At 36.7% G+C, this 16,592-nt stretch overlaps 1 protein-coding gene across 1 annotated transcript in view; it reads left to right on the forward strand.

The window, feature by feature from the left end:
• The window catches only part of IL1RAPL2 (interleukin 1 receptor accessory protein like 2), a 968,427-nt gene extending 952,228 nt beyond the window's left edge, over positions 1-16,199 (forward strand). The window contains exons 10-11 of the mRNA XM_070502759.1: positions 1,168-1,338; positions 13,415-16,199. Coding sequence (XP_070358860.1) covers positions 1,168-1,338; positions 13,415-14,112 — 869 coding nt within the window. The 3' untranslated portion in view covers positions 14,113-16,199. The remainder of the gene's footprint in view (positions 1-1,167; positions 1,339-13,414) is intronic.
• Positions 16,200-16,592: the final 393 nt, after the last annotated feature.

Below are 16,592 nucleotides of genomic sequence, written 5' to 3' on the forward strand. Positions count from 1 at the left end.
CCTTTTGGTCAGCTTTTAGCTATATTCTAATCAGGTCTCTTAATGGAAAATATTGATGTGTTTTAGAAACAAATCCTGAAATGTTTACCTGTCTTTTAAAATTATTATTTGAAATAACTAGGTTGAATAAATACGAATAGTGTTTATTAATAGTATGCATTTAATAGTATTTATTACATATGAGTCTATGCTCACTACACTAACTTTTAAAAATAATTTTTCTGTAAATAAGGGAATTTTTAAAACCACTATAACTTTTCCGATGTGGCCCATCTAAAACCAATGGGGACTAATACCTTGAGTAGCTGTATTCATTAATATTTTTCAGGAAAAATGCATATATATGCACATTTTCTTTTTGGAGATGCCTGCGCTGAGCCAATACAGCAAAGGAGGAAAAAATACATTCTCAAAGCACAGTTAACTCTGACTAAATGTGTGAAGGGAAAACCTAATTTGGCAATACTGGAAAGATGTATATTTTGAAACAAAGGCTTCTTTTGGAAGCTTGTGTCAAATTAGTTGGCCATGGATTGAACAAGAATAACAGGCAATGCACTTGTATAAAACCCAGCTGCTGTCTCTAATATTTGGTAATGAACTGCTTTTTGTATATGAAGATGATGACACTAACCAACTGGAAGTATGGCATGTGCGATGAGTGGTGTCTCCAGGAGTGAGTCTGGATTATTTCGATGTTCCACACTTTAAGGCCCAGCCCCTCTTGGATCTCTGCACATATTTGTGCAAACAAGGTATAGTCTGTGACGAAGTGACAGAGCCAAGCCAACTGGCACAGAAAGAGTTCAAATCCATGATTTTGGTCTATTTAGTCCTGCATTCAAACACACTGAGCTAATCGTTCACACATCATTGAATATCACAAATATGTATAGTCACCAAAAGTCACAAATAATAATTCTTTCTTTTATTCTGTCCTTGCTATAGGTTGCTCATTGCACAACAGTTTCAGTTCATATCATATGACTAGGTTATTTTGAAATGTACTATATTTCTTATAACATGGCATGTCACTTATTTTTTCCAATTATTAACAATAGTCATTAATTATAGTGCTTATTACAGCCTGTTAGTGGTTTTAGACTTCTAGTACTTAAAGAGAACCTGCTAATATGTACAACACTTTTGTTGTTCTTTATATTTAAGACAACAAGGAATATGATGCCTATCTTTCTTACACCAAAGTGGACCAAGATACTTTAGACTGTGACAATCCTGAAGAAGAGCAGTTTGCTCTTGAAATACTGCCAGATGTCCTGGAAAAACACTATGGATATAAACTCTTCATCCCAGAAAGGGACTTGATTCCAAGTGGAAGTAAGTACTTTCAAGTTTTCTGTTTAAAAAGTTTGGTTTCTTTTAGGAAGTGATATGGAGGCTTCAAACGTCAGAGCCATGTATTTAGATAGTTGTTTCTCACAGGAGATCTTATTAAATTCAAATTTCTCCTGAATGTCTGTGTTCTGACTTTCTAATATCCAAATTCTTTGAAAGGCACGCTCACTTAAAATTTAGTTATGGTTTTAAAATTGTGCCTTAATAGTATTTTTTAATATATTGCGTTAGTGTTCCAAGAAAATGATGATCCTTTAAAAAGTAATCTGTATAAGTCAAAGTCATTTCAATGCAATTCAGTTCCAAAGCTGGTCTTCTGTCGTTGTGCTTCTGGTTTTACCTACAATCGTTGTCGCTAATAACTCTGAATTTATGCCTTGTTACTCATTTCCAGATTTATAGGAAAAAATCCACTTAAAATGGTATGTGAGGCCGTTGGGTATAGCACTTTTACTGTGTATTTAAGAGGTTCTGGACTATGTGGGCTTGAATGCTACTTTTAAATTATGCTACATATTGAAAGCTATATTTGAGCTTTCAGAATAAATTCAGGTTCAAGTAAAAATATATACTTTCTTCCTATAAATGTTCAGAGTGCTATACAGAGTAAAGTGTAAGGAGAATACAGGAAAGCCTAAGATATGGTCCCTGCCCTCAAAGGGCTTAAAATGCCATTGAGGGAAAATAAAAGTGCTACAATTAGTTTGCATATGTGTCTATGTTAGTATCCTTGGGGGCGGAGGGAGATTAAACTGTGACCACAAATTAGAATTTGGTAATTTATACACATTTGATAACAAAATTAAAAAGCTTATCTTTTCAATATTTCGCAGCATTTAAAATGCTTCACATACAATATTTCATTTCATCTTTACAATAAAAAAATCCTATGCGGAGAGAGAGCAGTGGAGACATTTACAGATGAGGAAATAAGGCCTCAAACAAGTCCAAGGTCAGACAGCTGGCAAATGGCAGGGCTGGGGATTAGAAGCTAGATCTGTTTGACTGTAGTTTGCACTTGGCTATATCACACTATTCCTCAATAACATTTATTCAGATTATCAGGAGTCCACCCTGGTCACTAAACTGACAGGACACAAATTGAAACAACTGAGTTTTTGCTATTTGTCTCTTTTCTCAGAGTGAATGTGTGTCTATGTATGTTTGTGTGTGTATGTGAGTATGCACACTTACATGTGCATAGAAAGGAACAAAAAAGGCAATGTTTCCTGGTCCGTTACTTCCCTGCACCACAAATGAAAAAATTCCCCAAACTTTTTCCCATGGTCCTCCACTCTTTCTTTTCTGTAATTTCCTTCATTTTCATGACTTGATATACCACTTGTACCTTGATCGAGCCCCAAGGAACGTGCTGATACCTCAGAGTCATTTTTGATTCTTCTGTCTCTCTCTCCCAAATCCAGTGTCCATTGTATCTTTTCCATTCTCACGTCCACCATTCTCGTATAGATCCTAATCACCGCATTCCTGCAATGGGGGTTACTCTCTGCTTTCCCTATTTTTCCTCTCATCCATCTAGTCCCACTAATATGTTATACCTCCTTTATTATGTCACTCCCTTATTCAGCAACCTTAAATTGTTCACCATTTCCTATAGGGTAAAATCCATAACCCTTAACTAAACACTTCTGCAGGCTGGTGCAAGCCTAGATTTATCCCCTAAACTTGTCTCCTAACATTAGCCCTACTTGTGCCTTCCACTCTAGCCAAATTGTGCCTTTGATATACATTGTGTGCCCCTGCAGTGCTTTTGTGAATGTTAGTCTTTTATAACTTTACAAATCCTATTTATCCTTCTCCATAACACTGCCTCTGTGAAAAGTCACAATAATTTCTCCGGCCCTTGAGTTCATGGTGCTTAATCACTTGTTTGACTATAAATTTTGCACTCCTGTAATATTTTGTATAGTTTTATTATTTTAGGTAGTTTTCCATCTGTTTATGTTTTATCTAGTCAGTAAAATTGTAAGCTTCATGAGAGCAAGGACTATATCTCATTTATCCTCATGCCCCTGTCATCATCTAGCAGAATACTTGAGCTCATTGGATGCTTCATATATGCTTGTTGATTTTGGTTGAACAGTGTTGGTTTAAGACAGGAGGAAATAATGAGGATGAAATGCGAAAGGATTAAAATTTTTGCATGATAGTATCTGAAAGGCATTTTTCTTTAACAAGGTGAATGTGAAAGCTAAAAAGGAGCTTTCTACTGAAAGAAAAAGGAAAGTGAGTAATTCATAGGAATAGTCTCAGCCCTTAAAACAGGCTAATGAGTATATTACTTTTATTTCTTCAAATATTAGAAAGAATACCTATGAGGAGTTGATCAATCATTGATGAAAATTTAAAAATACTTCTTTAGTATTTTTTGGCTTAATTCATTAGATTAATATGGAATTTGTATATTTTTGCCAAGAACATCTTGGTAAACATAGAAATTTTGCAAAATCAATCTTTAGAGTGATAGTATCCTAAATTGTATTAAAGTGATATCATTACCAAAGTGGAATTTCTATTCTATCTCAAGTCATCTGCAGTAGGACTCAATGTGGTGCCGGCCTTCCTGCCTTCCTGTGTTCCAAAATTGTTAGCACCACAATAAGCAGTCTTTATCAACTTCACTAAGTGACTGAAAAATGTCAGCCTTCATGTCTGAACATTTAAACATTATCTTTCTTCTGAACTTGGAAACCGTGCTTCGCCATCGTGCACATTAGAAAGGGAAATGGTGACAACACGGAACACAGGAGATCCAATTTACTTGAGACTCAGTAGATGACATTTGCTTATTGTGTAAAGACGCAGATATCGTGCGTGGGTGAGAGTGAGACCCAGAGAGAACGAGGGCAAGAGAGATGCAACCCCAAATTGTGTCCTGTTAGTGCTCTCAGATGATGGTCCATTTTGATGACTTGACATGTCAATTGCACCAACCTGCTGTGTTAATTTAGTCAAACAGATGGTAAAATATTTTATACCTTATTGAGTCAGCTAGTTATTTGGCTAAGTTGATTGAAATCGGTTAGTTGTTTGAGTGTATCATGGACAGGTCTGAATAGCCTCCTTGACCATGGGCTGTGAGGATTATACAAGCCATATTTCCTAGTTCAAAACTACAAGATTTTAGTTGAAGACTATAACAGACTGCATAAGAGATGATAGGAGGTTGTCACCTAGTATACCCTGGCATTTGAAGAACTTACTGTAGAAACACCCAAGAAGATGTCATCAGGATGGACTGAGGTTTTATAGTCCATAGAAGTTCATTGTAATCTCTTTGAGATTATACAACCATCAGACTGACCTGGGACTTGGATCCTGGGTATTCAATGGTACACAGGAAGACTCCTTTTACAAGTAAGCCATTTGGGGCAACTATGCAGTTTTTAGATGCAACCACTGGAGGGTGTTTGATTTTAATCCTTCCTTCCTGAGCGAGGAAATTCATGTTCTCTGAATTCCGATTTGCGAGTGTAACCTGCAGAAGTTCTTATAAAGGCCCTTTGACAATTTTTCTTTTCCATCAACATTTCAGAGCTGGCTGAGCAGTCACCATGTCACGATTAACGAGTTTTTCCTTGGCATTTTTAGCACGCATTCAGGAAGTTGATGAAGTATATGAATAATATACTTGATTTACACATGAATGACAGAGTAGAGCATTTTGGACTTGGTGTATGTGTGTTATTAAAGAAGCTTCTGTGGTCTGTATTTGCAGCCATTGGTTCAGATTTAACAGGTTATGCTATATAAATATAGACACATTCCTGCGGGGGAGAAAAAAAACCTAGTTACAATATTATAAGCTATGTTTGTCCCTCACATCTCATTTAAACATGTTGACCCAAGACTACTCCTTCCTCCAAAAACTAGCAATGAGGCCTTTGAGGATTGTAAAAGCAGACTTCATAATATCATTCTTGATCTACAATAATTTGCTATGAATCAGATTAATGAAGACTGTGATGTAAAGTCATTCATGGTTAACGTCTTCACTTTTGATGTATCTTCATTTTCTTTGCACCACTCTCATGGTATTCCAACTCAACCTCATTAACATACAAACCTTTCCAATGCATACAGTTTCAAAAGTACATGAATGGGTCTCCCCTCAGCTTCTCTCTCTCTCCTTCTGTCTCTCTCTCTATTTCATATGACCAGAAGTTCTCAAAAGGCTTCAGTACAAAGATGTCACTTTCAAGGTGAGGTGGAGGTGTCTGTACCCTTCTCACATTCCCTACTAAGAAAGTGTCTTTTGCCCATTGTGAACCAGCAGAGATGGGAAGATTTCGCACAAATATTTTTCCTAAATGCTGAAACTAAAAGTCTTCAGATCTGGACATTATTTTCCTGGCAGTGACCTACCTTTCCATTCTTGAGCCTGTGGCCAGGATCTGTCTTATGTTTTCTCAGGTTTGGTGCCTGAATGTGGCAAGAGTTCCTACTTTCCAGTAAAAGTTTGGTCCGTCTCTTCCCAGGCTAGAAACATCTGTCCTGAGAATAGCAAAAGCAACTTTATTGCCAACAGGCGTCTGAATGTCAGAAGTGACAGGCAACCAAAAGAAAGCCAGATAGAAAACACCCTACTCAAACTGCCTAGAGACACAAACTTGAGAAGTAGAGATTTTCTCACCCCTGCAGCTGCTGGGTTTTGCGGTGTAAAGTACTCTACACAGAGCACATTGTGTTCATGGGGCCTAGTGGATCCTTGAGGAATGAACAGATGTGCTCTGAAGCTGACATGTGACCAACAGAACCCAGCTGTGCAATTGAGATCCTGAGATTGAGGACATTTTTGGATGAGTACCATTTAGACTCGAGCCCATCTTATCTCAGTGTTTCTGCAGAGATTAAAAAAAGGTTATTGAATTGGGCTGAGGGCGACTGATCAGATTGAGAAAACAGCATTCTAAGACTGAAAGTAGAAACAACCCAATCCTGCAGCTTCTGTTTGCCTTTAAAAGAAAGCAAGCAATGTGCTTTAAAGTGCGTTTGCAATATTTATTAACAATTATAAACGGAACCACTTCTGACTGAAGCTTTAAAAAAATCTGTAGATGTCTAGGTGGACTTGGAAGAGAAAAAATTCCTTCAAAGGCTTTTATCTCAATTTCCCCTTCTATTCATAGGAAGACTATGGGGTTTTATATAAGATATTCATGCATTATTGCACCAGAGAAATACACTAGTGAACTAATAATATTATCATGCTTATGGTTGTTCAGCCATGTCTGTTGAAATCGTATTTATGATTTTGGCCTCGAGTATCAAATCATCTTTCCATTTGTTTTCATGCTCAATTTTCTGTGAGTTTCTCTCACTTAGAAATTCTAGGACTCCTTCAGTAATTTAGAGGAAAAATTATAATGTCTGATTACATTCTTGCATTTGCTAGACTTTCCTTACTAGTCTAATCTTCAGTTCTTTAATGCTTAGAACTAGCCATGTGATTGTGCTGACAATCAAATGACAAATGACTGGAGAATACATCTGGTGTCAGATGATCCCTAGTCACTTCTGAAGTGAGGCATGCAAAAAACGTTTTTGTACATGGATCTGTAAGTACTCATTGCCAATAGTTCCTCTAATAACAGGACATATTGGACACCATTCAAGTAAATTATCCTTGGGGAGTAATAAAATCCTTTTCAAGGCAATCTGATGTCTGTGACCTAAAAAGTGTGAGGCAGGGGTGACATGCATAACCATGGGAATTTAACACATTGTGTGCAGTTTATTCACATGGAATAAAATTAGATATGCCCACCATCTTCTTCATGTTAGAGTCAAGAGAGAGGGACCCGTACTCATTATGCCCAGAAATGGACTGAGGTCAATGGACTGAGCTTTCTCATCAAAGTTTGAGATAAAAGAAGAATCCGTTGTCTAGAATTTGGCACAAAGAACAAGCAACTTAAAAAAAAGCAAGAGTAGAAGACCAGGATAAAATTGTCGTTAAGTACCAAAGGAACCACAGAAAAGACCATATAAGGAACAATAGTCTTGTTCCACATTTACTAAGATAGCACTGATTGGAATTAGTTATATCTACAAGTTTGTTTCTAGGGCGTGAGGTTAAGGGAAAAAAGAGGAAGGGAAGGATATTTTGCACACTTTCTTTGCTGCTCTCCACATTACCTTTCTTTTAATATTCTCTGAATGTATTCCATTGCCTACCTCTCCTCTTGGTGAAGAGGTGAAGAGAGAAGAGAAATAATTGAGAGATGTGGACAACATTCCAGAGTAGGTGCTGCCCACTATCATGCTTTTCCTCCCACTCACAGGTGAAATGCAATAGGAACAGCAAAAGGTTCACTACCAGCAATATAGCCTTCAAACTCAAAGCTGTAAATAAATATAATTCCCTACACTCACAAGGTCTCAGTGAATCCATGTTAACTGTTGATTGACCTATTGATCAGAATTAATTAGGACCCTTAAACTAATCAATAAAGAGCAAAACTCTTGCCATCAAAATTTAGCCTAGCAAACTATCTATGAATTGTCAAGCTAGGGACTTGCATGTGGAGGGGGCAGGGAAGTTTTTTGTAGGGCAAATAATATCACATACTGTTTAAAAAGCACCCCCCACACACACACGCCTGGCTAAATAAAAATATTGTAGCCTCAATCTCTGTGGCAGACAACACAGGCAGAATCTTACATCTGCTGCAGGCAGAATCGAGACCCAAAAGCTTTAGCAACATCAGCCAAGATGAAGAGCCAGGTTTTCAACCTGTATAACTCTTTCGATACATTAGTATTAAGCATCATTATTTAAAATGCAGAAAGTTTTTAGTGAGACTACATTATGAAGCACTGCACTGTGAGCCTCTAGTTATACCAGAGGCCTAATATTTTTTCCCAAATATGTACTGCTGAATAATACATTTTTTGATACATAGGAAAACTGTATTATTTTTTCTGGTTTCTCCACACCAGTCATAGGAAGAGATCCATCTCAATCATTGTCAGAAATTGTCTTAATTTTAATTCTTGATATATTAACCCATAGGTTTTATAAATATCATTGTTGATCGATTAGCTAATGTTCACCCAAAATTAATGGAGTATTGTCTGTTTTGATGCATGCTGTCTCACCCTAATGATTTGTCTGTTTAACTGATAGTGCATGTACATAGCTGTAGGTATAAGTATATCAAACTACTATTATTTTAACCTGGTAAAGTGATAAATGATGCCTTTGTCTACAGGCTAAGTATTTGTCTTTCAACTTTTTTAATATGCTAACTGCCCCTAATAATGACCCTGACATAAGTGGAAGTGTCAACACAAAAAATAATTTACCAGTAGCTAATTGATTAGTTTGATAAATCAGATGGTTAGTAGGCAGTAGAAAGACCACAGGGAAAGTCATGAATATAGTCATTTTTCTCCTTTGCCCTTCTGCCTACATCTGTAGCATATTCAGAGCCTGCGATTTAGGAGAATACTGAGTTCTTTTAAAAAAGGATATACATCTCATTAGAAGCAATTTCGTCGGGCTGCCATTCTTCCTGCTTCTATTTTGTTGCTTTACTGCTTCCTTCAGTTTACTTTTTTGCTTTGTTAATGTGTCCTATTTTCAAGTCACTTTTGTAGATCTAATCCTACTTTTCTAAATGCCCTGGAATTTTGGTTTATACAACTGCCCCTGAAAGGGACTTTAAAATTGAATTTGCTTTACTTTTAATATGGTTTTAGGTAGTCATTCTCCTTGTTGGCTACAAATACTTGTGCTACTGGCATGACTTTTATTCATTTCTTTAATAGGTACACATCCCAAGAAGGGCCAGTCACGATGCATTTTCTTCTGGAATATTTTCCTAACTCTCCGTCAACTCCCAGTATAGACAAAAGGGAAAGTTTCTTTGCAGTTGCACTTATAATATGAAAAATGAATTTATACCAGCTTAAGCACCCCTATCAAAACTATGTTCAGGGGAATTTTTCCTTTACCAAATTGTGAATATCACACGTAGGTTAAATGTAATTAGCTTTGTTTTTTGTCTGATCACCTGGTGTGGTTTCACAGCCTTGTCTAGAGAAGAAGAAGGCTATAAGGCACAACTTCTTTTAATCTTTTTTGTCCTCATAAATTACTTGAAACCAAAATTTGCAAAAAAATAACTTAATAACCTTTCACATAAGCAATATTTTATATTCTTATGGGAAAAAGACCATCTTTTAAGGGATTCCTGCTACTCAGTTGCTAAATGTGCCTGAACAAGTCAGGGCAAGTTTTAACGAGTATTCGTATGTGCTGTGGATTTAGGGATTTTTTTGAAGAACATTTCTTTATCTCTTCGTGGTAACCTGCTTTTTAAAACAGTTTCTGAAGGTTTCTAAAATGTCTGCCACAAAACCACAGCCCTACCATGGCAAACACCACTGCCTGTCAGAGACTACACTAGCTGTGGACCAGCAATGTCTTAACTTGATACCTGTTTCTGCTTAGCTTATTTGGAACTTTTCCAAACCTAAACACCCTGATTGGTTTCTAATTCAGAGGGGGCAAACTTTCTCTATAAAGGTCCAGATAGTAAATATTTTAGGATTTGTGGGTCATATATGGTCTCTGTTGCATCATATTCTTATTTTTTTCCTTTTTACAACCCTTTCAAAATGTTTAAAAAAAAATGGTTCTTGCTCACAGGCCATACAAAAACAAGACATGGTCCTAGTGGATCAGGCTCCAGTGCACAGTCATTGGATGCAGACGTGCAACCCTGGGGTAAGGAGGAAATTATTTTGAGCACTTGCTACATAGAAGCCAGAAACAACTCCCTGGCTAAAGATTAGCAAATGAAAAATATTAACTCTACCTGTTTGGCCTCTTGCTAATTTACTTATATTTTCCATGATGGCTAGGTCATTGCTTTTTCCAAATGATGAAGAGAAAGAAAAAAAAGAGACTTAGGAAGGGAGGGAGGACGAGGGCAAAGCAAGATAGGCAAGAAAGGAAGAGAGAATAAGAGAGGGAAAGGCAGAAAGAGAGAGTGAGAAAGAAAGCAAAGAGGAAGTAAAAGGACAAGAGAGAGACAGGACAGAAGAAGAAAAAAGAAAGGTAGACAGGAGCAAAGGAGAGGAGAAAAAGAGAAAAACAGAGAGAGAAAAACAGAGAGAGTGCCAGAATATGGAAGCTAGGGCACAATCTCTCCTTCTTTTCCTTAGGGCCAAGCAGCTCTTAGAGGCACCTCCCCAGCTGCTTTCAAACGTTGAGGTTGCTGCCCAGCCACTGATCACCATCCCAAAAACTGAAATGTGGGCTTCACATCTGAAAACTTCCACTTGGTTTTTCACCAAGTGAAATGGAACACGAAATTCAGGGTCCAAGCAAATGGCTTGTGTTTTCTTTGGGACACTTGGGCTGTGTCTACCCAGGGAAAATTTTGATGTACTAACACCAGTGCATATGATTAATGTATATATAGGGCAAACCAGGATAATTCAGACCTTTTTTCTTCCACAGCAGGTTTTCAGCTGGAATTATCTGGATGGTTGCCTCAGCTCTCCACTAGGCTTTGCCAGTATAAGCACAGTCAGTGTAGTATGCAGGAGACAGGGACCACTCCCTCTCTCCAAGGTTCCCTTCAACACCCACACCCTGTGCAGCTGAGCGTAATGGGATCTGTCCTCACAGGCGTTCCTTCTGGGGGCAAATTAAAATTCTATCTAATGAATCTGTAAGAAGCCCCAAAACCCTAAATGTTGCATTTTGCTGCTTAGCTGTCAAATAGCAAAATATAATAGACAGGCGAAGGGGGGAAACCATATTAATGGGAAAAATATTGCACCCTATTCCCTTACCCTTTTGAGAAAGAGGATAGAGCCAAAGCCCATGAGATCCCAATCAAATTAATTAGTATGTATGTGTGTAGTTTCTCTTATAACTGTGGACACCTGGGTTGTATCTTTTTCAGTTAAGTAGATAGAGATATGTATAGATATACCTTTTATTTTTAAAAGTACAATATAGTTAAAAGATAAACTATTTCAACACATAGAAATAGTGTTGTTCGTAGAGGTAGAGTTTATGTTACAGATGTGTTCCTGACAAGGTTTGTAAAGATCAATTTTTTAAAATTAAATGAAAAGCTGAAATTAATAAGGGAAGAATACTACTTGGAATAACCCTGTGGTAAATTATTTTGTAAAGAATTCCTCTATAAAATTAACAACTCATAATTTACCTGGTAAAACTACAGTTTTATGGACTCCTGCACTTATACCATGATTTTGGGTTTGGGTTTTGTTTTGATTTGTTTGGAGGAAAGGTGGAAAGAATAATGGGAAAGATGCATGATAGTTTATTTTACTGTATCTTACAGATCCAACTTCTAATGATGAAGCTTCCCACATAACTTCTTTCTTTTTGGGAGCAGAAAGAAAGGAAGAAAATGAAGAGTCAGAGCTGTTGATACATTGGGATAATATTTTTCCACTCTATTGAAACTTTCTACCTTTCCTTCCATTCTGTTTCACCAGTTCTCTAAATGATAATTACAGAGTTATAACTTCCCCAATGCTACTTGTGTGGTGTCTTTGTTTTTATTTTTTAGCATATTTCAATGCTGATTTTTTTCCCTGAATACATAATCTCTAAAATAAAATGCATAGAAGTCTTAAGAGGTTCACTCCCCACTTAGAAGTTGTCTTATCCCCTGAGATCATTGTAACTACTGCATGAGAAAGTCCTGAAATGTATTAAAACTAAAACAGTGGTAACAACGAATTGTTAAATGAGCAATTCTATGTGTATCTCTTAAAATTTTTTTTGTTTATCTGTAGGGTGTGTAGAAAGTTTGCTCATTTTCACTTGTGAAAGTGTTCTTGCTGCCAAGTAGTGGAAATTAAACCCTGGAAAAGAGAGATCATCTGTAAAATATGCATCTGTAAAAGAAGTTTCTCTTTTCAAATGGCTTGTACTGGGCTGTTTGGGGCCCCACACTATGTACTGGACGTGACTCCTTGAAAGCAGTCTGTAACCTTGAGCAGATTTGTAGTGACAAATGTTGCTATGCTTCTGTAAGCACTGCTTCTGCTAGAGGGCACTGTACATTAGACAAGGCCTTGTGCTCTACTTAGTAAAGACAGCTCTCTGTTGCAGCACCTGTGTCCAAGTCTCCATTTGTTAACACATGTGTGTGTGTTTCCCTTTTTGGCTGATAAGACTTTGGGAAGCATGATTGGAAAAGAATTAATCCATACAATAAATAAATCTAGAGTTAGTTGAGTGTTTTTCTACCGTGAAAAGGCCATAACATATTCACCTCACTCTCACAATTGCTCTACAAAATAGAGCAAAGACTTCTCAGTTGATAAACTCCTCCTCCTTTACTGTTCATTGCACACCATCCCCCACCTCCAATTCCACCCCTCACGCTTCCTCTGAACAAAGAGCAGCTGGTTCAAATTAACGTCATGGGCAGACACACACCACTTCCTTGTCTCCGGGTTTGAAGGGCAAAATGGAGAACCTAAGGTTGCAAATAACAGAAGGTATTCTGACAAACAAGCTATGATTCTAGAAGATATTTTCCACCATCTCTATCACAATTGTCTTTGAAGTAGTTCATATACATAGACCCCCTACTTACTTAGTAGTTGAAAACTAGGGGAGAAAGCAAATCAAATCCATGAATCCAGTGATCCTTCATTCATTAAAAGGCTCCATTTCTCTTTTCATCAACCCATTGATTGCTTGTTCACTTAGAGTAACAGCTTGGATGCCTGCCTTGAATTAAATGATTAAGTAAATAAAAATAACAGGAGTACCGCTAGGCTCTGAAGAAGTCAGAGTTTACATTAACCAACAGAACACTGTAAGTAATGATGAGGGAAAAGAAGATAAGTATTACAAGTAGTTTTTAAAATTTTTATTTTTAAGTAAATGGGATTTCTGAATGTGCAATACAAGAAAAGAAACTGTAATGTACTTTAGTGAAAGACTGGATCTTTGCTATACTAGCATGCAAATACTTTAAAGACTGGAAATGTCTTTGTTTTACTCTTTCTCTCTTTCTGTGATTTGTAGCATACATTGAAGATCTCACAAGATATGTTGAGCAAAGCAGAAGACTTATTATCGTGCTAACTCCAGACTATGTTCTCAGACGAGGATGGAGTATTTTCGAATTGGAAAGCAGACTCCATAACATGCTAGTCAGTGGAGAAATCAAAGTGATTTTGATTGAGTGTACAGAATTAAAAGGAAAGGTGAATTGCCAGGAAGTGGAATCACTAAAGCGCAGCATCAAACTTTTATCCCTGATCAAGTGGAAGGGACCCAAAAGCAGCAAATTAAATTCTAAGTTTTGGAAGCACTTAATATATGAAATGCCCATCAGGAAAAATGAAATGCTTTCTCAGTGCCATGTTCTGGACTCTGCAGAACAAGGACTTTTTGGAGAACTTCAGCCTATACCCTCTATTGCCATGACCAGTACCTCGGCCTCTCTGGTGTCATCTCAAGCTGACCTCCCTGATTTCCAGCATTCAGATTCGATGCAAAGGAGGCACTGTTGCAGAGGTTATAAACATGAGATGCCAGCCACCACCTTGCCAGTACCTTCCTTAGGCAACCACCACACTTATTGTAATCTGCCTCTGACGCTACTCAATGGACAGCTACCCCTTAATAATGCCCTGAAAGATACCCAGGAATTTCATAGGAACAGTTCCCTGCTACCTTTATCATCCAAAGAGCTTAGCTTCACCAGTGATATTTGGTAGTGAAAAATCTAAAGTCCTCTGAACAGCTATGTGAGCATCCAGAATTTCTCCTATACCAAGCATAAAGTGCACCTAGAACATTGAGGTGCTGAAAAAGTGTTCGAAGCTAAAGGCACAGAAATCGCTTTTGTACTTAAATTTTTTTGTTTACATTTCCAGAATAGTGGGGGGAAAGAGGACCTGCTTTTGTAGTATAGTACCTTGTTCCAATGTACAGTTTTGATTTCTTCCTGAAAAGAAAAATTTTAAAATCCTATTGTTTTAGAGTAGGTTTTATGTTACCACTTGGACTGCAAGCTTAGGAGGTGAGCTATCTTCCCCATATCTATGAATATTTCAGTATTTATATGTTATTTGAAATAAGGAAAACTTAAAGACTTTAATTGAATTTGAAAATTTTGAACTAAGTGTAAGGGGGAAGAGAACTTCAATAGAATAACTAAAAAATCAGGAATTATCAAGAAAATGTTGAGGCACTCCATTTGAAGATTGTTTGTAAAGGAAAATCAGTTAAGAAAAATTGTGATTGAAATGTTTAGAACTTCTTCAACATAATGGACAACTTCTGTAGACTAAACCAACAACTCATAATGACAGCTTTTAGTTTTATTAGGCAAGCACATCTTCTGTAGGCAAACTGGTAGGTAGGTAAAGAATGTGCATTTCTTAAGCAAATGAATAGACAGGCTGTTAGTTCTTTTGATGATTTTGCACAACTCTTATGGCATTCTAGCCAATTTCAAAAGTTTTACAAATTTGAAAGCACATTTTAAAGTGCACGTTTTATTGTTTGCTAACAAATTCGCATTTGGACTTTTTTCCAAATGATCTCTTGACCTGCTATAAGCTTTATACGAAGATGTGAGCATCTTTCTACGTTTTTTCAGCATCGTTGGAGTTTGAATTTAAATACATATTGACTGGTGTCAGCAGTAGAAAAGAAGTAAAACAACAATATTCACAGCTGAAGTGCTAAATGATTCAAGTTTGCTAGCGGTAGAGCAGCAATTGCAGTGATTCTCATCTGAAATGTAATTGTGAAACAGACTATTCTGTACATACACAATATCTGCTTGGCCATGTGTACAAGGCTTCTGCAGAAGTATCTCTATTCCTGGTGCTTCAGAGAGTATATTTTATAGACTAAACTTCAACACCCTCACATTGTGACTGTGACTGTACCATACCAGAAAATCTCTGTGAATAATCTAAAATATTATAAACTTGCTGTAAGGAATGTGCCCCTATGCCAGGATTTATTATGGGTTATGACTCCATGTTCTTTCCAATTAATCAATTTTGGTGTGCTCTCCACCGAGATGCCTGTGGGGGTCAACTGTTATTCAAGGTTGATTCTGGCATTTTGCAAATGGTTCTTAAATCATGTTTTTGGACAAATATAAAAAAGGACAAATGTACACATTGTGTAAAAATTAAGAATTTTCCAAGACCTTGTGAAATTGTGAAACTCAAATGTATACGAGAACATTCGATAATATGTTTTGATTATTTTTTAACCTCTTTACATTATTGATTCCCTGTGATCCATGTGTTTTGTTCAAAGTACTTGTTTCTCTGTTGCTTTTCTATATCCAGCTGCTCAGAAAATGCATTATGCACCAACAGTATGTGAAAGCTTAGCAGTGATACATGTTTATTTCACAGTGGGACAATCAGTTGCTCCCTTGGAAAAGTCCTGTTCAACACATATAGGTGTTTCATAGGTGTATTTTTTCCACCAAGAAAGGTGATTTTGCTTCTGTAAAAACTATAGGCATTTTAAAATGGAAATTTATCAATTCTGAACTTTTTCTAGGTGTTACAAAGTTGTATTTATTCTCATTGTTCTTTAATGATATGTGTAATTACTAAGTTAATAATCTGCATGAAATGAGTAGTATATGTTTAAGTGACCAATTGTACTTTTTATTATTTTGTTTTTCAAAGAAGTCTAGATTAATTCAAATAGAATGCTCAGTGGTATTTTTAAACTAATAGTTCTGTATTGAGCATGCCAGTTCTGAAAATATAACATGGGTCTCTCTGCTTCCTTTATTTACAATGATTAAACGTGGGTAGCAATTTGAGTTGGCTGGCCACAATGTGTCCTTTCACTACTAGGAGGTATTCAAAAACAGAGCATTCACACTTGTGCTGGGGAACTTGACAAGAAACCTTTTCTACCATTTTCAGGAACCAATGTGTACACTATCTATAAAAATTTATTTCTAGATGGCAATTCAAAATTTGATTTTTATCAGAGATTTTTAAAAGATATAGCCCATAAAGGTATAATAAGTATTTAGTCTAGAACATGATGTATTCTTCCAGTTGCTTTCACAGTGGGAAAAATTTTTCTTCTCAATTTTTCATTGAAATGGATTTTGGAAACTTAGAAAAATACTAGTGCAAATAGTTCCCATACATTAATAGCAAATTTATTTAGCTCAGCCATCAACAGTATACTTACTTTTTAATAC

Source organism: Equus asinus, chromosome X (genome assembly GCF_041296235.1).
Source record: "Equus asinus isolate D_3611 breed Donkey chromosome X, EquAss-T2T_v2, whole genome shotgun sequence".
NCBI lineage: Eukaryota > Metazoa > Chordata > Mammalia > Perissodactyla > Equidae > Equus > Equus asinus.